At 38.7% G+C, this 23,979-nt stretch overlaps 1 protein-coding gene across 1 annotated transcript in view; it reads right to left on the reverse strand.

Moving 5' to 3' along the window:
* VPS37A (VPS37A subunit of ESCRT-I) overlaps positions 1 to 23,979 on the reverse strand; it is a 71,485-nt gene that overhangs the window by 25,578 nt on the left and 21,928 nt on the right. Inside the window, exons 3-4 of the mRNA XM_037831231.1 lie at positions 20,018 to 20,132; positions 19,318 to 19,418 (exon numbers count right to left, since the gene is read on the reverse strand). Of these exons, the coding sequence (XP_037687159.1) occupies positions 19,318 to 19,418; positions 20,018 to 20,132 (216 nt within the window). The remainder of the gene's footprint in view (positions 1 to 19,317; positions 19,419 to 20,017; positions 20,133 to 23,979) is intronic.

The following is a 23,979-nucleotide window of genomic DNA, read 5'->3' on the forward strand; positions in this document are numbered from 1 at the left end:
CGGCCACAGAGGGTCCCTCACAGTACACAGAGGTGAGACCAACAAAAACGCGTGAGAGACGGCACCTCGAGGGACACCGTGAGTCTGGTTTGGTCGGGGCCGTCCCCTGGGCCAGCAGCAGCAAGACCATTGCCGGGCAAGGGAGTGAGCAGTGGCTCTCCACTCCCATGCACCTACCTTGGCAGTTAGCTGGGGAGGTGATCCTCCACAGACAGAAGGCCAAGAGGTCCCAGGAGGCAGCATTTGCTCTCCCCTGATGGAAGTCCAGAGGAGGGAGGTGCACCGGCGAGAGGTGGGGAAAAGATTGGGCAACATACCAATGATGGGGAGAGCCCTTCCCACACCTGAGAGACTAAGGGGCACATTCCACCAGCAGGGTGCCCTTGAGTGGACTCCCTGCCTAACTGCTCAGGGCCCACATAGCAGCCCCAGTGTAGTCTCCAGAGCACACTGAGATACTGGTGCACTGATTGGTTCCCCAGCTAGTTTGGACTCCACCCACCACACCAGAGAAGTCTGAGGAAGACCAGCTTGAGATTGCCATCTGCTGGTAGGATTGGGAAACTGTACTCCAGCAAGCCATAGCTCAATAGCACCACATGCTGGTAGGACTGGGAAACTGCATTCTAGCAAGCTGTAGCTCTCCCAAATTATACATAAAAGCTCAAAATAATCCTGCATTTCCCAAAATAATCTCATCAAGACAAGCAAATGCCCCAAAGCCAACAGAAAATCAAAAAGCACTTGAAGAATCTAGAAGATATGGGTAAGCCAAATAAACAAATTAAAAAGCCAGAAGAGACAAAAAATTTGGAGCAATTAATTAAAGTACCAAAAAATCTCCAAAACAACTTCAACAAGATGGTTAAAGACATAAAGGAAATCAAGAAGACTCTAGAAGAGCATAAAGAAGAATCTGAAAGAGTTAATAAAAAAACAGCATCCTTATGGAAAAAAAGGACACTGTGGATTAAATTTAAAATGTACTACAGACACACAACAGCAGAGTTGAAGAGGCAGAAAAAAAATAGGTGAACTAGAAGATAGGGTAGTCAAAGGCCAACATGCAAAAAAACAAATGGTGAAAAAAATTGAAAAATGGATCTCAGAGAACAAATATAAGAATCATTGGTGTCCTAGAACGAGAAGAGAAGGGTTAAGGGCTAGGAAGAGTGTTTCAAGACATAGTTGGGAAAACTTCCCAAACTTTCTAAATGACATAAATATGCAAATCAAAGATGCCCAGTAGACTCCAAATAGAATAAATACAAACTAACCTACTCCAAAACATATACTGTTTAGACTGTCAAATGCTATAAGAGAAAGGAAAACTTCTGAAAGCAGCAAGAGAGAAGCAATTCACCACATACAAGGGAAACAACATAAAACTAAGTACTGACTACTCAGTGGGCACCATAAAGCCACAAGGCAGTGGTACGACATATTTAAGACTCTGAAAGGGAAAAACTGTCAGCCAAGAATTCTTTATCCAGCAAAGCTCTCCTTCAAAATTGAGGGAAATCTCTCTCTAAGCCATCTGGGCTGGTGATCTTGCTGCCCTCCCCCCATGCGGGACCTGACTCCCAGGGATGAATCTGGACCAAAAGGGGGATGCAAAATGAAATGAAATAAAGCTTCAGTGGCTGAGAGATTTCAAATGGAGTAGAGAGGTCACTATGGTGGACATTCTTACGCCCTATATAGAAAATGCTTTTTAGGTTTTAATATATTGGAATAGCTAGAAGTAAATACCTGAAACTACCAAACTCCAACCCAGTAGCCTTGACTCCTGAAGATGATTGTATAACAATGTAGCTTACAAGGGGTATCTGCGATTATGAAAACCCTGTGGATCTCACTCCCTTTATCCAGTGTACGAATGGATGAGGAGAAAAATGGGGATAAAACCTAAATGAAAAATAGGGTGGGATGGGGGTGTGTGTGATTTGGGTGTTCTTTTTTTATTTTTATTTTTTTATTCTGATTCTGATTCTTTCTGGTATAAGGAAAATGTTCAAAAATAGATTGGGGAGGAGAACCAGATGGCGGCTAGATGAGACAGGGCAAAAAAACACCTCCATGAGAAACATACTAGATAAAAGTGAGAAAGTGACCCAGAACACCAGTTCCAGTGATGCACCATCTGAACAAGGTCTGCTAAATCCACAGGGACCGTGAATTTGGTGAAACGGGGAGTCTGCGTTCTGAAACGAGTGAGTGAGCCGGCTGAAAGTCCGGCGGCTGCACTGTGGTGTGGGGAAACCATGGGTTGGCATTTGGAGATGGACTAGTTCTTTTTTAAAAAACAAAACAAAACCAAACCAGGGAGTGGCTGTGGATACAGCAGTGAGAACCGCACAGTGAAGCATGGCAGGAGTGGACTGTGCCAACGCCTCGGTGTCTGGCCTGGAGGATAGCCCATCCCACACCCGCTGCTGATTGTCTTGGGGCCAGAGGGACAGAGGGGAGCCAAAAGGAGAAAGAAACCGCGCCCCTTGCAGCTATCTCCCTGGCGGGCTGGGGACGCTTCTGCCTGGGTCCAGAGCCATAGCCCACAGCCACGCCAAGGGTCCCAGTGTGACGGGGAGTGTTTCCCGCAGCACTGTGCACACGCCACAGTATCAGTCGTGGACAGTGGTCTTTAGTGCACTCACAGCTAATTGTCCCGGAGCTGTGCAAAAAGGGGGAAATTAACACGCCCCATTCAACCACCTTTACAGCAGGCTGGGCATGCCCCTGCACGGCCCAGCGGCCCAGGACTTCCCTGGAGGGCTGGTCTGCACTTGTGACGTGGCACAACCTTCCCTCAGCAAAGGTCATGGAAGAGCATGGCTGAGAAGGGGGACCTGCTTGGAAATCCCAGGGACCCTATGCCAATACCAAGGACTTGTGGGTCAGTGGCAGAGACGATCTGTGGCAAGACTGAAATGAAGACTTAGATTCTTGCAACAGCCTTAAATCTCTGGGAACACCTGGGAGGTTTGATTATTAAAGCTGCCCTGCCTCCCTAACCACCCAGACACACGCCCCACATTCAGGGCGGACAGCACCAACAACACACCCAAACTCAGTGCACCAACTGAACCCCACAAGAATCAGATCCCCACATACCACAAAGACAAAGTTGGGGAGAACTGACTTGAGGGAATAGGTGACTCGTGGATGCCATCTGCTGATTAGTTAGAGAAAGTGTACGCCACCAAGCTGTAGATCTGACAAATTAGAGATTGGTATTTTTCATATCCTGAAAGAACCCTATCAAGTAAAGCAAATGCCAAGAGGCCAAAAACAACAGAAAAATTTAAAGCATATGATAAAACCAGATGATACGGAGAACTCAAACCCAAACACTCAAATCAAAAGTTCAGAAGAGACACAGTACTTGGCGCAATTAATCAAAGAACTAAAGACAAACAATGAGACCATGGCACAGGATGTAAAGGACATGAAAAAGAGCATGGCACAGGACATAAAAGACATAAAGAGGACCCCAGAAGAGCATAAAGAAGAAATTGCAAGAGTAAATAAAAAAATAGATGATCTTATGGAAATAAAAGAAACTGTTGGGATCCTATCGGGCAAGATGGTGGCATAGAGAGGAGTGGAAGCTAAGTAGTCCCCCGGAACAACTACAAAAAACCAGAAACAACTAGTAAATAATCCAGAATAACTGCGGGGGGACAAACGAGACCATCCACTCATCATACACCAACCTGAATTGGGAGGAATGCCTGAGAACACAGCATAAAATCAGTAAGTAAAACCTGCGGAACCAAGTTGTGAGACCCCCTCCCCCATAGCCCGAGCTGCAAAGCCTCGTGGTGCCAGAGAGAAGCTCTCTCCCAGCAAGCGAATACAGCTCAGCTGAGCTCCAACTGGGGTTTTAAGCAGCGAGTGTGAACTGCTCACTACAGGTATGCATCCCCAAAAAACAGAGGCTTTGGGTGACGACTGACCTGGGAGACCCAGAGGGTCGCCTTGGACTGGGTCTGAAGGGGACTATCTGTTTCTTTTTTTGGCTCAGTGGAGAAAGCCCCAGTCATTTTCAGTTTCCAGGGCTGTGGCTCTGGGAAGGGTGGAGAGAGCATAAGCAGAGAGTGAGACCATTGAAATGCTAATGACCTCCACCTGGGGGGTCTGTCTTCTCTAGGAGGAAAGGGGTGGGGCCCTTTCCATTAAGAACCAGACCCCAGAGCCCAGAGCCTGGGGGAACACGGCCATACCTCCTCACACCAGTCAAGAATTATAGGCTAACAGGCATCACCTGCTGGGCAGAAAAGCACAGTGACCTGAAGCATCAAAGGGTGGAGCAATTTTCTAAGACACACCTGCAGGGAAACCAGATACTGAATATTTCTTCCCTCTGAGACCTGAGCCCGTTCTGGTCTGGGAAAACTTGATTTGGATAACCAAGGAAATCATGCCTAGACAACAGAAAATTACAACCTACACTAAGAAAAACAAAGTTATGGCCCAGTCAAAGGAACAAATGTACACTTCAACTGAGATACAGGAATTTAAACAGCTAATGTTAAATCAATTAAAAAAGTTTAGAGAAGATATTGCAAAAGAGATAGAGGCTGTAAAGGAAGCACTGGGCATGTATACGGCAGAAATCAAAAGTTCAAAAAAACAACTAGTAGAATCTACGGAAATGAAAGGTACAACACAAGAGATGAAAGACACAATCGAAACATACAACAGCAGATCTCAAGAGGCAGAAGAAAACACTCAGGAACTGGAGAACAAAACACCTGAAAGCCTACATGCAAAGGAGAAGATGGAGAAAAGAATGAAAAAATATGAGCAACGTCTCTGGGAACTCAAGGATGAAACAAAGTACAATAATGTATGTATCATTGGTGTCCCAGAAGGAGAAGAGAAGGGAAAGGGGTCAGAAGCAATAATAGAGGAAATAATGAAAATTTCCCATCTCTTATGAAAGACATAAAATTATAGATCCAAGAAGCGCAGCGTACTCCAAACAAAAGAGATATGAAGAGGCCTATGCCAAGACACTTAATAATCAGATTATCAAATGTCAAAGACAAAGAGAGAATCCCGAAAGCAGCAAGAGAAAAGCAATCCATTACATACAAAGGAAGCTTAATAAGACTATGTGCGGCTCTCTCAGCAGAAACCATGGAGGCAAGAAGGAAGTGGTGTGATATATTTAAGATACTGAAAGAGAAAAACCGCCAACCAAGAATCCTGTATCCAGCAAAGCTGTTCTTCAAATATGGGGGAGAGCTCAAAATATTTTCTGACAAACAGACAATGAGAGACTTTGTGAACAAGACACCTGCCCTATAGGAAATACTAAAGGGAGCACTACAGGGTGATAGAAGACAGGAGTGCGTGGTTTGGAACACAACTTTGGGAGATGTAAGTACACTGAACAAAGGTAACTATGAATAGGTTGAGAGAGGAAGGTGGGGAGCATGTGAGACACCACAAGAAAGGAGGAAAGATAACGACTGGGACTGTGTAACTTGGTGAAATCTAGAGTATTCAACAATTGTGATAAAATGTACAAATGTGTTCTTTTACGAGGGAGAACGAGCAGATGTCAACCTTGCAAGGTGTTAAAAATGGGGAGGCATTGGGGGAGGGATGCAATCAGCATAAACTAGAGACTGTAACTAATAAAAAAAAAAAAGAAACTGTTGGCCAAATTAAAGACTCTGGATACTCATAATACAAGACTAAAGGAAGTTGAACAATGACTCAGTGTCCTCGAGGACCACAGAACAGAAAATGGAAGAACAAAAGAAAGAATGGGGAAAAAAATTGAAAAAATCAAAATGGATCTCAGGATATGACAGATATAATAAAATGTCCAAATTTAAGACTCATTGGTGTCCCAGAAGGGGAAGAGAAGGGTAAAGGTCTAGGAAGAGTATTCAAAGAAATTGTTGGGGAAAACTTCCCAAACCTTCTACACAATATAAATACACAAAGCATAAATGCCCAGCAAACTCCAAATAGAATAAATCCAAATAAAAACACTCCGAGACATATTCTGATCAAACTGTCAAATACCGAAGAGAAGGAGCAAGTTCTGAAAGCAGCAAGAGAAAAGCAATTCACCACTTACAAAGCAAACAACAAGACTAAACAGTGACTATTCAGTGGTCACCATGGAGGTGAGAAGGCAGTGGTATGACATATTTAAAATTCGGAGAGAGAAAAATTTCCAACCAAGAATACTTTATCCAGCAAAACTCTCCTTCAAATTTGAGGGAGAGCTTAAATTTTTCACAGACAAACAAATGCTGAGAGATTTTGCTAATAAAAGACCTGCCCTACTTCAGATACTAAAGGGAGCCCTATAGACAGAGAAACAAAGAAAGGACAGAGAGATATAGAGAAATTTAACACACATATATAGAACATTACATCCCAAATCACCAGTACACACATTCTTCTCTAGTGACTACAGATCTTTCTTCAGAATAGATCATATGCTGGGACATAAAACAAGCCTCAATAAATTAAAAAAAAAAATTGTATTTATTCAAAGCACATTCTCTGACCACAATGGAATACACATAGAAGTCAATAACTGTCAGAGACTTAGAAAATTCACAAACACCTGGAGGTTAAAAATGAGGGGGAGATGAAAACATTCCTGGATAATCAAAAGCTGAGGGACTTCATCACCAGTAGAATGCTAAAGGGAATTGAGCAGGCTGACAGGAAGGGACTCTAAACAATTGACTGAAACAACATGAAAAAATAAAGATTTCTAGTAAAGATCACATGGTAAATATAAATACCAATGCTACTGTATTTTTTATTTGTAACTCCACTATTTACTTCCTACAGGATGTAAAATACATAAACGGTAATGATAAATCAGTGGTGTTGGACTCAATGTAAAATATGTAATTTTTGACAAGAACTACATAAAGGTGGGGGAATGGAGGAGTATAGAACATAGTTTACGTGTTCTATTGAAGTTAAGTTGGTATCAAAGAAAAACAAGATTGTTATAGATTTAAGAGGTTAAATTTAAGCCCCATGGTAAACACAAAGAAAGTATCAGAGAATATGACCATAGAGATGAAAAGTAGAGTATGGGTTACGAGAAGTGGGGGAAGGGGCAATGGGGAGTTAAGAAATGAGTGTAGGTTTTCTGTTTGGGGTGAAGGGAAATTTCTAGTAATGGATGGAGGGAAGGTGATGGCATTGCAACATTCTAAATGTGATTAATACCACTAATGGAATGCTAGGGAGGGGTAGGAATGGGAAGATTTAGGCTGTATATATGTTTCCACAATTGAAAAAAAAAAAAAAGTCTAAATAGATAATGACAATTAAATGCCAAGAATGATCCTGGATGGGATCTGAGGATGGAGGAGAGGAGGCTCAAAGGGACACAGTTGGGACATAAGAAAAAAAAAAAAGTTAATATAGAATGTAAGTTTTTTATCAGGGTTGAATCTCTTGAACTTCTTAGCTGCGCTTAACGGGATTGCATAAAAGAATGTTCTTGTTCATGGGAAATGTATATGTGATTTATATTATTTGTTCAAGGATGTGTGCAGCTTGCTCTCATATGTTCAGAAGACAGAGCAATGGATGATGGATGACAGGGAGGGAGGGAGGGAAAGAAATAAATGGTGGTGTGACAGGATGTTAAAGTTGGTGGATTGGGGTATCGGGGGAGGAGGGTTGGGGTATGCTGGAGTTCTGTGTATGGGGTTTGTATTGTTTTTGCAACAGTTCCTGTAAGTTTGAATTTATTTCAAAATAAAATAAAAAAAATAGATTGGGGGTGATGAATGCATAAATGCACAACTATAAGATGGTACTGTGAACAGTTGATTGTACACCATGGATGACTGTATGGTATGTGAATAGATCTCAATAAAACTGAATTTAAAAAAAAAAAACTGAAAAAAAAATTGAGGGAGAGTTTAAAATTTTTACAAACAAATGCTGAGAGAATTTGTTAACAAGAGACTTCCCCTGCAAGAAATACTAAAGCTCTACCTGCTGAAAAAAAAAGAAAGGAGAGAGAGGTCTGGTGAAAGTATTAGCAGGGGTAACTTAAAGGAGAAAAGGAGAGAAGGGGGGAAAAAAAAGATATCTAATAACTAAAAACCAAAGGATAAGATGGCTGGTTCAAGAACTCCCTCCACAGGAAAAACTTTGAACATGAATGGATTAAACTCTCTAATTAAAAGATACAGACTTGTAGGATGGATTAAAAAGTATGACCCATCAATATGCTGTTTACAAGAGACTAATCTTATGCCCTGCAACACAGAGACTGAAAGTGAAAGGATGGAAAAAAATATTCTATGCAAACACAAACTGCAATCAAAAGAAAGCTGGGGTAGCTATACTAATATCAGACAAAATAAACTTTAAATGCAAAGATGTCATAACAGACCACTCTCTTCTATGGATAGAACAACTAGACAGAGGACCATTAAGAAAACTGAGAACCTAAACAAAATGATAAATGAATTAGATTTAACAGACATATATAGATTTTTACATCCGAAAGTACAAGGATATACATTCTTCTCTAGTGCCCATGGAACGTTCTCCAGGATAGATCATGTGCTGGGGCACAAAACAAGTCTTAATAAATTTAAAAAGATCAAAATTATCCAAGAAGAATTAACACCTATCCTGCTCAAACTCTTTCAAAAATTGAAGAGGAGGGAACATTGCCTAACTAATTCTATGAAACCAAACAACCTAACACTAAAGCCAGATAAAGATACTACAAGAAAAGAAAATTACAGACCAGATTTTCTAACATATATAGATATAAAAATCCTCAACAAAACACCTGCAAATCGAATCTTTACTATAAGGTAGAGGCTAAGCCTACTTAAAATTGTGCCTAAGAGTCACTCCCAGAGAACCTCTTGGTTGCTCAGATGTGGCCCTCTCTCTCTCTCTAAGCCCACTCAGCAGATGAACTCATTGCCCTCCTCACTACAGGGGACATGACTACTTGAAGTGTAAATCTCTCTGGCAATGCAGGACATGACTCCTTAGGATGAGCCTGGACCTAGCATTGTGTGATTGAGAAAATCTTCTTGACAAGAAGAGAAATGAAACAAAGTTTCAGTGGCTGAGAGATTTCAAATGGAGTTGAGCGGTCATTCTGGAGGGTATTCTTATGCACTGTATGGATATCCCTTTTTAGTTTTTAGTGTACTGGAATAGCTAGAAGGAAATACTTGAAACTGCTGAACTGCAACCATTCAAGCCTTGATTCTTGAAGATGACTGTATAACTACATAGCTTACATAGTGTGACTGTGCGATTGTGAAAACTTTGTGGCTCACAGTCCCTTTATCCAGTGTATGGACAGATAAGCAGAAAAATGGGGACAAAAATTAAATGAAAAATAGGGTGGAAAGGAGGGGATAGGATGTTTTAGGTGTTATTTTTTTACTTTTATTTTTATTTTTATTATTATTTTTGGAGTAAGGAAAATGTTCAAAAATTGTGGTGATGAAAGCACAACTATATGATGGTACTGTGAACAACTGATTGTACATTGTGGATGACTGTATGGTATGTGAATATATCTCAATAAAACTGAATTAAAAAAAACTAAAAAGAAAATAGTATATAGAAGGAAACACTGAAAAAAAAAATGGGCAAAAGACTGGAATAGACATTTTTCCAAAGAGGAAATGCAAATGGCTAAAAAGCACATGAAAAATGCTCAAAATCACTATCTATTAGGGAAATGCAAATCAAAACCATAATGAGATATCATTTCATACCTACCAGAATGGGCACTATTAAATAAAAAGAAAACTACAACTGTTGGAGAGAATGGGGGAATGTAAAATAATGCAGCTGCTGTGGAAAACAGCTTGGAGATTCCTCAGAAAGTTAAGTATAGAGTTGCCATATGATCTAGCAATCCTGCTACTAGGTATATATCCAGAAGAACTGAAAGCAGGGACTGAAATAGACATTTATACACCAATACTCACAGTGGCCACTATTCACAACTGCCAAAAGATGGAAGCAAACCAAGAGTCCATCAACCAATGAATGGATAAACAAAATGTGGTACATACATACGGTGGAATATTGTTCAACTGTAAGAAGGAATGAAGTCCTGATGCATGCAACAACATGAATGAATCTTAAGGACATTATGTTGAGTGAAATAAGCCTGATACAAAAGGACAAATACTGTATGATCTCACTGATACGAACTAATTACAATAAGCAAGCTCATTGAGTTTGAATCTAGAATATAGGTTACCAGGAGTCAGAAAAGGGGTAGAGACTGGGGAGCTGATGCTTAATTTGTGCAGAATTTTATTCAGGTTTTTTTAAATGTTTGGAAATGAGTAATGGTGATGGTAGCACATTATTGTGGGTATAATTAACAGTGCTGAATTATAATTGCGAATGTGGTTGAAAGGGGAAGTTTTGGGTTGCACATGTTAGTTAAAGGAAAATTAGAAGAAAAAACATGGGACTATGTACCACAGTGAACCCCAGCTATGGACAATGACTGTAGTTAATAGTAGAAATATAAGAAAGTTCTTAAATGACTTATAATACTATGTCACTATTACAAGGTGTTGTTAATAATAAGGTGGTATATGGGAAAAAATACACCTAACAGTAAACTATGGACTATAGTTAACAGTAATATTTTAATATTCTCTCATCAATTTTTACAAAGGTACCACACCAATGCAAAGTGTCAACAACTGGAGGGTATATGGGAACCTTATAGTTTTTATAACCTTGCCAATTCAAAAACAAAAACAAAAACAAAAACAACACATTATGCTAAATGAAAGAAATCAGACACACTGTACTACATATTGTATTCCATTTGTATAAAATGTAAGTATTAGCATAGAGACAGAATTTGATTAGTGGCTATGTAGAGCTGGGGAAGGATAGAAGGATTGAGAGGTGACTGCTAAGTGGTATGGGCTTTTTCTTTTTGGAGTAATGAAAATGTTCTAAAATTGATTCAGCGCTAAGGAACCTTTAGGAGAATCAAGTGGGGGCAAAGCAGCTAAGGGAAACCAAGTCAGCAAGCTCATCTGGACTGTCCAGGCGTTGGGAAGATCAGATCTCATCAACGATGGAGGGAGCCTCCTCCCAGGAACAAGCTATGAAGAAACGCATCCTCCATGCTTCCTGGCCCTCGACCAAAATCCACAAAGCTTCATCTGTTCAACCCCATGGGCACACATGGGCCTTCATTAGGGGCCTCTGTACCTGCCTGGGAGCCCAGCCTGTCACCTACCCAGCTGGCTGGCCTGTCATGGTGGCTCTGTGTGCCTTCTTCTCCTACATGGCTTTCCCACTGCAAGTCTCTGCAGTGCCATGAACCTTCCCGTGGGCACCCTTTGGCAGTTACCGCTGGGTGGGACATCCACCTCCAGCTGCCCTGACGCCTTCTGTTTGGTCAAGGGGTGCCTCCAGCTTTGATCCCCAGGGGAAGACAACACCCAGCCTACTTGGCCTGCAGCATATTTCCTTACCCAGTAGATCTCTCACTCCCATATTTATCAATCCCTTCAACTCTTATCGGGGATGCCTTCCACCACCTTACCCAGATGCAATGCCAGAGTCCTGCCAGCTCAGCCTTTGGGGCTTCAGTGAGGGATCCATTCAGAGAAGTTTCTCACTTAAGGAAGAGCAAGGTCCTCCCATCACAACTGGCCTCTCGGTTCAATATGTGGGCACCCATGCCACCCTCCAGCCCAAACTCTGCCCTCTGCCGTTGTCCCCTAGTGGAGACCCTCAGCCTTATCCCCACCTGCCCCGCCCACCCCAGCCATCCTGCAGAGCCCACTGCTGCCTCTCTGAGCTCTAATCATTCCTTTTTAATTCCCCTTACCAATAATTAACCACCAGTTGCAGGGGGCCAATGAGCTGGGGTTTCTACCTGCAGTCTTTTGTTTTGTCTTTTAATATTTTAAAGGATCTCAGATGTAAGTTTCTCAGTATTCTTCAGTGAATAGGGCATACTCATTGACCCATACAAGGTTACCTGTTATTAGTTGCTTTTCATTTCCAGTTTTTTACACTTCAACCCTGATCCCTTCACCTCTCCCCTCAAGCTCTTCTCATAGGCTAGCACTCTAATAACTTAGATACAGATCCTTGATTATACATGCATCAACCTGGTAAGATGAGTTTTGCATGTTACGTTTTTAAATTACATAAATGATATGCTATGAAAACTCCAAAAAAAAAACAAAAAACACAGTATAACTGTGTGATTATACTAAAAGCCATTGATAGTACACTTTGAATGGATTGTATGGTATGTGAATATATGTCAACAAAACTGCTTTTAAAAAAAGTAAAGCCTATTTCTCTCCCTTTAACCTGGTCAGAACTTTGTGACTGCCTCAACAAATAGAGCAGTAGCAGAAGTGACACTGAATGCTTCAGCAGGTAGGACATGAGTCATATGACTTTTTCATGGCTCTCAGAATGTTCAGCTTTTGAACCTGACCATCATGAAGAGGCAACATCTAGGTATTCCAGCTGACAGCCCCAGGTAAGGCCTCTGATCAATTGCCAAACATGAGTGAGCAAGCCTGTAGATGATTCTAGTCACTTGCCTTTCAACCACCTCAGCTGAGGTATCGCCAATGAGATAGTGAGCAAAATAATTTTTTTCATCATTTTATGGCATAATTTTGTTGGTAAATTGTTATGTACCCTTAGTAACAAGAAGAGATTTTGGTACCTGGAAGCGGCATGCTGCTATGACAATAAAAAGTCTAAAATACGGAGTGGTTTTGGGATTGAGCAGAAGGCAGAAGGCAGAAGCTAGAAGCACCCTCGGAAGAATGTGAAAGACTGAGGGGCCTCAAAGAGACTGTTAGTACAAGACTGATGGAACTCTGAGGGGACTCTGGGTGAGCACTTAAAGAAAAATGAGGAAAATATTCTTGGAAGGGGAACTTTGCTATGTATTAGTGGCAAGTTCACCAATAATGAGAAAAATAAAAAATGTGCCTAGTGAATTGAATGATCTAGCTAAGGAGACTTCCAGGCAGCATTGAAAATGCCACCTGCCTTCTTCTAGCTGGCTGTAGTAAAAGAGGAAAGAGATCAGTTAAAGAAAGAACTGCTAAATACAGAGACAGGACTTCCTGAGTTTGAAAATAAAACCATCTCTCATTCCCAGCTTCTCTAAGATTCTCAAACTAAGAATGAGCTTCAAAGCAAAGATCAAACACAGGGCAGGGCTATAAGATTCTCTGTTAACACTATAAGATCCCTTTTAACACCTCTGAAAGAACTATTCAGCCAGGCAAAAGGCCTTCCAGAGCTTGTAAGAATCTTAAGGGCATTGTTGTTCAGCAGACTCACTGGAAGTCCAACATAAGAGCCTAACCTAGTTAGGTTACGGTGACTAGTTGTTTGGTCATGAGAGCACTGACCTGATTGTTACTGTGAGGATTTGCATCTATTATCAGTTGATTGCATCTACAGTTGAATGCATCTACAATCAACAAAGGAGATTGCTCTTGCAGAGATTTGTGGGGACTGCTTCTGTCTGATGGAATGAATGTAAAATGAATTCACAAGAAAACCATAAACATTTTAAAGGAACTACATTATCTTTGTCTAAAAGGGACAGAGAAAGTGCCAAATGAAAAGAGGCCTTAAACTCCAAGGGGCATCCCCACCTTGCCTGTACCCACCCCTAGCCAGCGATTCTCTACACACACAGCATACAGAGATGCTCGGCATGCCACCGGAGCAGACACAGGCAGAGCGATGGTGGCCAGGTGCGGGCTGGGGCAGCTCCTTCTGGCACTGCTTCTACCCAGGAAAATTTATTCAAATCAAACAATGTTCATTACACTTCCAAGAAATTCCTCCCAGAATACCCTGGCTGTGGACTGCAGAGAGGCAGCAATGCCCTGCAGTCTACAGCCAGTCTCCTTGTGGTCTCATCCCCCCTTTTCTATCTCTACTGCTAAAAGACTCAGGCCAAGAAATATCTATATTTCCCCATATTCTAAACCTAGTACAAATGGCATCTAGAAGTCCAGTGTGGCAAGGAAAATCAGGTCTTCATCAAATCTACCAATTCCACACTTTATTTCATTGACACATTAATATTGTCATAATATTGACAAAAAATTGTTGAGAATTCCAAACTTGTCTGGTTTGAAGAATGTGTGAAGGATTTGACTAAATGCTGAATGCTGACATTAAATCTGCTGTGGTTTCATACAGAAAGTGAAGAGACAACATCCAAAGTTAGTTAAAAGATGATTTCCTTAAATGTGGCTTAAGAAATATGGACACTTAAAACTATACCTAAATAAAAGAGAACAGATTTTATCTCATCTAGACAAAAAGAATAGGTGTGGAATGGAGATTGAGTTTTCATTTGGGTCATTAAATATATAAGGCTGTAAAATGATTAGATAATATGAAAGCTTCCATGATTTCATTTGTGAAGGAAAGTAAAAAGAGTTGTCAAGGTGGGTTGAGCAGAATAATCTTTAAATGATCCTACTAAAAAAAAACAAAAAAAAACAAAAACTCCAGGTATTACTGTAAATCCTCCATGTATTGTTTCACCAGTTTTAATTTAATGCTGATATACTCTAGATAGAGTTTACATTGTTAACTTATCAGTGTTCTCTTGGGAACAGAACTCTTTTACCTCTGAGGCTTTGGATTTGGAATTCTATTTGACTTTTCTATGTAGTAATTGATCTGTGCCTGAGCAATGATGGATTGGAATCTACCTGAAATCCAAGCATATTGAGTAAATCTTTTTTATACATTTATAAAATCAAATGGTAGACATTTCCCTTCATATTCCCATTCAACAGCATCAGATTTATTTAGCCAAACTGATTCCAAAGAGTAGAAGTGCACTGACCTTAAGTAATTTCAAAATGCCACTTTTTAATTTCCACATATGTTGAATGCTTTTTATAGTTAAATAAACAATCGGTTTAGAAGGTTAAATTGGCAGGTCTTGAAATTAAAAAGGCAAATGTGAAGGAGCCAAAAATAATGTAAATCAGATATTTGGGAAGTGAAGGCTGGAAACTATCCCACATTAAATTCACAAAAACTTTTAACTTTCTGTAAATACTTTAACTTCATGAATCAGAATAGCCACATTTGCAACATTTTCTGTATCAGTTCAAATTTTTAGACAGATACAATCTGGTCCTAAAACTAAAGTAAACTTGATTCTGGAAAGTAAATCTTTTACAGCTGCCTCGATATACAGGCACTTTTTAAAAAATAGACACTCCATGAAGTTTTTTGTTCACATTAATCACATACTGATTAGATACTGTTCCAGTATCTAATATGGCCACAGTAGTCTTGAGAACCAGTAATTTTTTTTCCTTCATTAGAAATCTACACTGTAATAACCAGATCCATCAGATCTCAAGCTACTGTGCGAATGTATTCACTTTTGCTTCATATCTGAATGCTGTACATCTGTTTTAGATTATATATTGTGTTTATTTATGCTTTGATTCATAGTAACTTCTCATGTTATGGAATTGATTTCCATTGAACAAAACTGCAAATAAAAATAAATAGCTGAAAGGGGGGAAAATCTGTGGGCAGAAAGCAGGCTGAAAAAACTACTTGGCTATGAACAAGAGCTGCATTTTATGGAAAGGAAGAATGACTCAGAAGGTACAACAAGAACCTAGAATCATTCTGTGGAGAATCATTTCCATGAAGTAAGTGTAATGGTCAATTTCATGTGTTAACCACGCTAGGTTATGGTGTCCAGTTGTTTTATTGGTCATGCAAGCATGGGCCTGATTGTTACTATGAGATTTGCATCTATTATCGATTGATTGCATCTATAGCAGAAAACATCTACAATCAACAAAAGAGACTGCTCTCAGCAATGTGGGAAGTCTCCTCATCCACTTAGTTGGAGGTGCTAAAAACCAGAACTGAGGATTTCAGAAGTCAGAAAACAGAAATTTCTGCCTCTATTTCACTCAGCCAGCTTCCCCTGGAGAACTCCATTTTTTTATTGGAATTTCCAACTTGTGGCCTGCCTTACAGAGTGTGGACTTGGCAGGCACCATGGTCACATGAACTTTCTTATAATCTCTTTATGTATGTACGTCTTGTTGGTTCTCTTTTTCTGGAGAACCCTAATTATCATAAGACAAAGTCCTAATTGAAGAAATTGCAAAATGTGCCCAGCTGGATTTCAGAATTGCTACAGACCAGTGACTCCTGCATGCCTTCCATTTTCTCCAGAGACTTTTTGAGTAGAAAGGTCTTTAGTGGTTATCCTAGACCTGTCCTACCATTGTAGAAGGTGTATGGGGGAAGTTAACTTGTACCTTTAATTCACTTGTCTTCAGTTCCAGAGGAGTTGTACTCAAGGAACACATCTGAGAAAACTTTGTCTGCACCTGAACCTAATTTAGATGAGGAAACTCTGGACTTTGAACATGAGACTGATTCTATAATGTGATGAACTCGCGAAGTTCTTGAGAAAAAGGGATGACTGCATTTTTGTGTGGAAAGACATGAATTCTTGTGGCCGGAAGGAGAACTGTAACAGATTGTAGTTTCCAAAAACAGCAACAGCATTATTTCCAGTCCCACAAGCTCTTCCAGAACTTTGCCATCTCCTCAAGAGGTGGAGTCTATTTCTTCTCCCCTTTGAAATGGAATGGAACTTTGTGACTGATTTTGTAACAATCATTTTCAGAAATGATGTTGAATGATATGCAAGGGTATGTCATAAAAGGCAATACAGCTTCCATGTGGCTTGCTCACTCTCCTGGGACGCCTACCCTTAGACCTCAACCACTTTATGTGTTTTTCTTATTCCTTTGCTGGGTTACAGTCTGTTTATTTTCTTGGGGTAGGGCAGGAACATGTTGGAAGCAATGTAGTTATTTTAGCTTATTTGTTTTTTCTTACTCCTTTGTTTTGGTTTTGTTTGAAATGTTGTTTTTTTTTTTTTTTAATTTTTTGATACCGTTAAAAAAACATTGAATGAGTATGAAAAAAAGTAAATGAACAATGGGGGGAGGAGGGGAATGGAATATTTTGGATGTTCTTTTTTATTCTAATTTTTATTTTATTTTTTGAAGTAATGAAAATGTTCAAAGATTGTAGTGATCAATGCACAATTATGAACAACTGATTGTACACCTTGAATGACTGTATGTTATGTGAATATATCGCAATAAAAATGCAATTTAAAAAAAAAACAAAAAACTCAACCACCATGCTATGAGGAAGCCCAGGCTGCATAGAGATGCCACATACAAATGTATTGGCTGATAGTCTCAACTAAAATCTCAGCAATCAGCCAACAAAAACTGCCAATCATATGAATAAGCAAGCTTTCAGATGATTTCAACCCTCAGACTTCAAGCCATGCCAGCTAATGCAAAAAGTGGAATGAAAATGAGCTATCTCAACTGGATTTGTAAGGAAAACAAACCAAATTATAGATCTGTAAAGAAAATAAATGTCATCATTTTAATCATAAGTTTAGGGTAATTTGTTTTGAATTCTTAGTAACTGGAACATATCTTTATTCAGGAAGCTACTGGAAGGCTAACCAAGAAATTAGGAAATAGCCTGAGAAAGGAAAACATAGAATCTAGGAAACGGAGAATACAATACAGGCAGAGAAGTCCTAGGATGACAACAAAAGAAGTACCTGTGCAGCAGTTATAGAGTAACTAGTTCAGAATGCAGGAAAAAGAAAATGGAGGGCTATCTGCAGGGAAAAAAAAAAATCAGAATCTAGAGATTGACGGGTTTGATAATGTGAAAAAATGATTTAAGAGATATTTTTTCAGAGCTGCTAAAAGGTACGGAAATTAAACAGATTGAAACCAATGGAAAATTGAAGCAATTAATTCCAGTTAATTTCTAGAATTAACTCCAGAAAAAAAGCAAAAAATTATACCATAAGGGAAATGTAACAATGGTAAAGTACTTAGCAATGGACAGTATTTAGAATCAAAGTAAAAAAACACCTGTGGTGGTTTGGAGCTGTATATACCCCCAAAAAACATGTTCTTAAACTTAATCCATTCCTGTGGGTCCCATTGTAAGTGGGACCTTTTAATGATGTTACTTCAGTTAAGGTGTGGCCCAACCCAGTCAAGACAGGTCTTAATCCATTACTGAAGTTCTATATAAGCAGCATGAAATTCAGAGAGAGGGAGAGAAAGACACAGGAAGCAAGAAGCTGAAACAGAACCTGGAAGAGGACTGAGGGGCCAGGAGAGGCTACCATGTGCACTGCTGTGACAGAGAAGCTGTGCCAGTTTGGATGTTTTATGTCCCCCAAAACGCCATATTCTCTGATGCAATCTTGTGGGGGCAGATGTATCAGTGTTGATTAGGTTGGAACCTATTGATTGTTTCCATGAAAATGTGACTCAGTCAACTATGGGCAAGACCTCTGATTGGATAATTTCCATGGAGGTGTTACCCCACCCATTCAGGGTAGGTCTGAATTAAATCCCTGGAGCCACATAAAAGAGCTGACAAACAGAAGGAACTCAGAACAGCTTAGAGAGACATTTTGAAGATTGCTGTTGAAAGCTGATGCTGACATTTTGGAGAACACCATTCTGAAATGCAATCTAGGAGTAAGCAGATGCGAGCCACGTGCCTTCCCAGCCAACACAGGGTTTCCAGATGCCAATGAAGGTACCCTATTGTTGTGCCTTACCTTGAACACTTTATGACCTTAAGACTGTAACTTTGTAACCAAATAAACCCCCTTTATAAAAGTCAATCCATTTCTGTTGTTTTGCAAAATGGCAGCATTAGCAAACGGGAACAGAAGCCAAGGACCAAGGATCACTGGCAGTCAGCCCCAGATCACCAGTCTTTGGGAAGAAAGCATCACCTTGATGACACCCAGATATGGACTTTCTCTTAGCCTCAAAACTGTGAGCTAATAAATTTCTATTGTTTATGCCAACTCACTGCATGGTATTTGCTTGAGCAGCCAAGGAAACATGGGATTTAAGTAAAAGTCATGATGTGATATCACTGGGAGGATGAGGGAGAAAGAAGTTTGTGAAAGATAGCTAAAATACTCATCTATTACAATAGGATGTCAATAGATAACTAGAATGAAAGAATTAAAAGACAGCAGTATGTACATACTATTCAGAAAAATGAAGGTAAATATTAGAAGAGCTAAAAGAGTAAAGCATAGCTGGCTCTGAAGAGTATCAGAGAATTGCCTTCTAAAACCATTTGATTATTTAAACTATATTATGATTACTTTGTTAAAAATAAATAAATGCAAACATTATTTATTATAAATATGCTTACTATGGAAATGCTGTTGAAGTGGGAGCCAAAACTGGAGGATTCTTCCAAAACTCATCCAGTAGACTTTGAATAATTTTTCCAAGATCTGAGTGCATTGTAAACTGAAAGTCACAGTAATTCAGCATCATTAAAATCACTTTTAGAAAAAGATTATAAAGTTTCATTAGGGAAAATTTCACTCTAAAATTTATATGTTAATCCACTTTTGGAGGTCAAGAATTAATTGAGAAGCAAAGGGTTTTCTGTCAATTAAAAAACATAGGCAAACCAGAGGTCAAAACTTTTTCTCATAGAATTAATACCAAAAATATTTGGTAGTTAGCAAATCAGGTAAAAAGCCCCATCAATAATGGAACTGAAATATTTCCACACTTCACTGTTTACAATAATTTGAAAGTTCAAGGGTAAATACTGAAATTCCTTTTACATTATCATGTTAATCAACCATATATACATCCAAAGAACTTTAAGACATATTTGAATTTTATCCCTTACTAACAACTGTATGGAATGACTGACTGTGAACCAAAGTTCTAACACCAGTTTCTCAGCACTGAAAAACAACCTTCTGTTGTAAGTAAACTCAGTGTTACCACTAAACATAGTGAAAATATTTTCGTCTCATCTCACACTTCTAAAATATTTAGAAAATGAATAGATCAGTTATAGTACCATGAAAAAGTTTATACGATATACATACATTGTTTACTAATGGACAGGTAACATACACTCCTTGTTTATCCATTAAGTGATGCCGTATTGGTGGATAAACACTGATCACTGGTTTTTCCTGAGGAAATTGTGGAGGAAGCAATCTAACAAAGAACAGATAGAAAACAAAAACAAAGACAATAAATGTTACATTATATAAATACAATCCTAAAACAAGTTAGTTAAAAGCAAATTACACTTTTCATACTTTCATTTTAGAGAAATTATTCAGTTATTCAGTATTAAGTGTTCCATTATGGTTGTTGAGCTGATTGAAAATATTTAAGAGGTTACACTTTGGGCAATAAGGCTATAATTTAATTCAATACAGTAAAACCTTCTCACTGTAGAATATGTACACCCTGAATTATAGCATATTCTTCACATTACGCCAATTAAATGCTCTCAAACACAATATACCAAACTATAAAAATCTCAGCTGAAAATTAGGTCAGGCATTCATATCAGGGGAACCATATCAATCCAGTATGGCTATTTATTGGACCACAGGCTCTGGCTATGTAATTTTCCTTGTGGTTCTGCTGCTTTGGAAATGCTGCCAAGAATCAGTTCAGAATTCTAAAGAGTAAAGTGGATAAAATGGAGAGTACTCAAAATGAAATGTTGAGCATGATACACTTCTAAGGTATGACACCAGCACAGAGAGTTGACAAAAGGGTATATGGGAAAAATCTACCTATTGCACACTAGGAACTAAAATTAATAGGAATACCTAGTATTACACAAATACTAGGGACAAATAATTAAGGGCTGACAATAGCTAGAAGATGTTTTGGGTCATGAGAATCATTTAAAATGGCGAGTGATGAGGATTGTAAAACTAAGTGACGATAATGTGAGATATGGTAGACTATCGTGGAAATAACATACTATGTGAACTTAGGAACCCCTTATTTTATAAGTCAAGCCCTAGATATTGAGGCTTGCTTGGGTGAAACTAATGGCTGTAAAGAGGAGGCTAAGTTCACCTGTATTTATGCTTAAGAGTCACCTCCAGAGAACCTCTCTTGTTGCTCAAATGTGGACTTTCTCTAAGCTTAACTTTGCAAATAAATTCATTACCCTCCCCCTGACATGGGACAGGACCCCCAAGATGAATGAGCCTACCTAGCAATGTGGGCCATGGATTCCGGGAATGAGCCTGACCCTGGCATCGAGGGATTGAATGCATTTTGAACAAAAGGGGGGAAAGAAAGGCAACAAAATAAGGTTTTAGTGGCCAAGAGAATTCAAATAGAGTCAAGAGGTTGTCCTGGAGTTACTCCTATGCAAACCTCACCTAGATATGCCAAATGACCACAATATGATAGGCACAAGTCAACAGTAGTCCCGAAAGACTTAAAGACTGTCCGGATCCTTATCTGAGACTCATAAAGTTTCACTCACTAAGTTTATTTGTCAGAAACCTAGATCCTTCAGAGTGCTCCTATGCCAGTTAAGTCCCGAAAACCAGAGGCAATAACCTCTTTAAGAACATCAACTAGATGTGTTCCCTTTGCTCATAAAGTTGACACCCCTTTTCAACATGAACAGGTTAGGGTGGTCACTGCCTAGGCAACACTGCAGATTGGGAAAGTGATTGAACTAGAGGAAGAGGTAACAACAGACAAGATGGAATTTAACAAAGGATTATGAATACTGAATATTTATATAATTTTCTTTTTCTTAGTTGCAAGGGTATTAGAATAGTTAGAAGGAAAGAAGTGAAATGGTGGAACTGTAACCCATAGCATCCTTTGAAATTGGTTCTATAGTTACTTATTAAATGGTAATTTGAAAGCTATACCTTTTTGTATATATATTATATTTCACAACAAGGAAATAACTGAAACTATGGTACTATAACTCATCATAACTTTGGAAATTTCCTATATATTTACTTGTTTAATCATACTTTGAAAGATATTACCTTTTTATATATATGCTATACTTCATAATAAGGAAATAATTTAAACTGTGGAATTGTAACCTTTAATATTCTTTGAAATTTGCTCTCTAAATACTTGTTAAATTGCACTTAGAAAGTTGTCACTTTTATGTGTATACACTATATCCTACAATTTAAAAAAAAGAAAAAAAATGAAATGTTGAAGCTGTCAGCATGCCTTGGTTCTACATGGCTCCCTTCTAAATCTCCCAATTAATATCTCTTTCCCAATTTTGAAGTCAATTATATGGCTTTAAGTAAAGAAGTGTAGAGTCTCAATACAAAAAAAGTGAGTATCTTAATGTTTTTTGAATTATTACAAAGTTAAGATGGGATTTTACTGGATATGGAACCCTGTTTTTTTTCCCAAATCTCTAAAATTTGGAAAAGTGTCTTTTTTCCCCTTTAAACTGCCTCTCTGTTCCCCTGCTTGCTCAGGAACTAAATGTTGGCAGCATTATCAAGGAGAAAACTGTGTCCCGGTTGGCATCCTCTGCTTATCTCTATGTGGGGCATTTGATGAGAGAGAATACTATTTCAGTTACAGAGTTGAAGATGTTAAACCAGTTTGGTAAAATAGCAATGAATGACTTTTGGAAACTGTGGTGATCTGAAACTGTATGAACCCCAGAAAAACATGTTCTTAAATCTAATCCATTCCTGTGGGTATAAAACCATTGTAAGTAGTAGATCTTTTGAGGAGGCTACTTCAGTTAAGATGTGATCCACTTCACTCAGTTAGGGTCTTAATTCTCTTACTGGAGTCCTTTATAAATGGAATGCATTCAGAGAGAGAGAGAGAAGAAGCCATGGAAGCAAGAAGCTGAAATCAGTGAAACCTGGAAGAGAAGAGAGAGACCAGCAGATGCCACCATGTGTCAGAGGAGTCAAGGATCGCTGGTAGTTGGTCTTCAGGAAGAAAGCATCAACTTGATGATGCCTTGATTTGGACATTCTGATGGCCTCAAAACTAAGCTAATAAATTTCCACTGTTCAAGCCAAACCATTTCATGGTATTTGCTTTAAGCCTAGGAAAATAAAACAGAACCCAACCAATCTAAGTTTGTACCCAATTTATTTATATCCTGTGCTATTCATTACCTATCCATCTGTAATTTGCAGGGTTCCTGTGAGGATTCAAAAAGCTCATATATTTCAAGTTCATCTAGCATAATGAGTGGCACAATTATATATACATGCTTTAAATAATTCATTCAACTGGATTTATATTATTATTATTTACTTATAAGGTCTACTAAGTATAGGCACTATGCTAGTCAATGAGGATATGAAAATGAATAAGAAATGGTTCCTGTCTTCACGTTAGATGCTGTTTTATCTGGCCCAAGCACTTACTATAAGAGACTGCCACGTAACATAAACTGTTGGAATAACTTAATTCTTTCATATTAAAAACTAATAAAATGCATTTATTTATGGCTAAATAGGTACTTCAGAAATCACTTGGCTCAAACCTTCCTCTTTGAAACTTGAGTAATAACCCCATGGTTTTATTTTTAAGTTTTAATTTTTTTTTTCTTAAAGATATTCAGAAATCAAATTAAAAATGTATTTTATCTGTTGCTGAAAATTTGGATATTTTAAGTTGCTTCTGACTAAAGGCGAATATATCTCTAATGGTTTCCATACATGATTCTTTGGCTGTTTGCCATTATCATTCTATTTGTTCAGACAACCTCCAGTTAAAACTTCAGTGCAAATCAATAAAAATGATTACAGTACTAAGGGTTAATACTGTATTTTTTAATTGTATTTCCCATTCACAGTCCCATTCTTACAGCAATATAAATGACAGTGATATTTTTAAAAAATCTTTGCTTCACTAAATTGTTTAACATTTTATAAAGTGTAGTTATAAGAAAGGGATTATTTGAAATAAGTTCCCTAGAAATAACTTGCTTCTAATAGCTAAGAAAACAGAAAACAATAGCTATTTTTTTAAAAGTCTAATTACATAAAAAAATAGGATACAATTCTACTTA

Source organism: Choloepus didactylus, chromosome 3 (assembly GCF_015220235.1).
Source record: "Choloepus didactylus isolate mChoDid1 chromosome 3, mChoDid1.pri, whole genome shotgun sequence".
Lineage (NCBI taxonomy): Eukaryota > Metazoa > Chordata > Mammalia > Pilosa > Megalonychidae > Choloepus > Choloepus didactylus.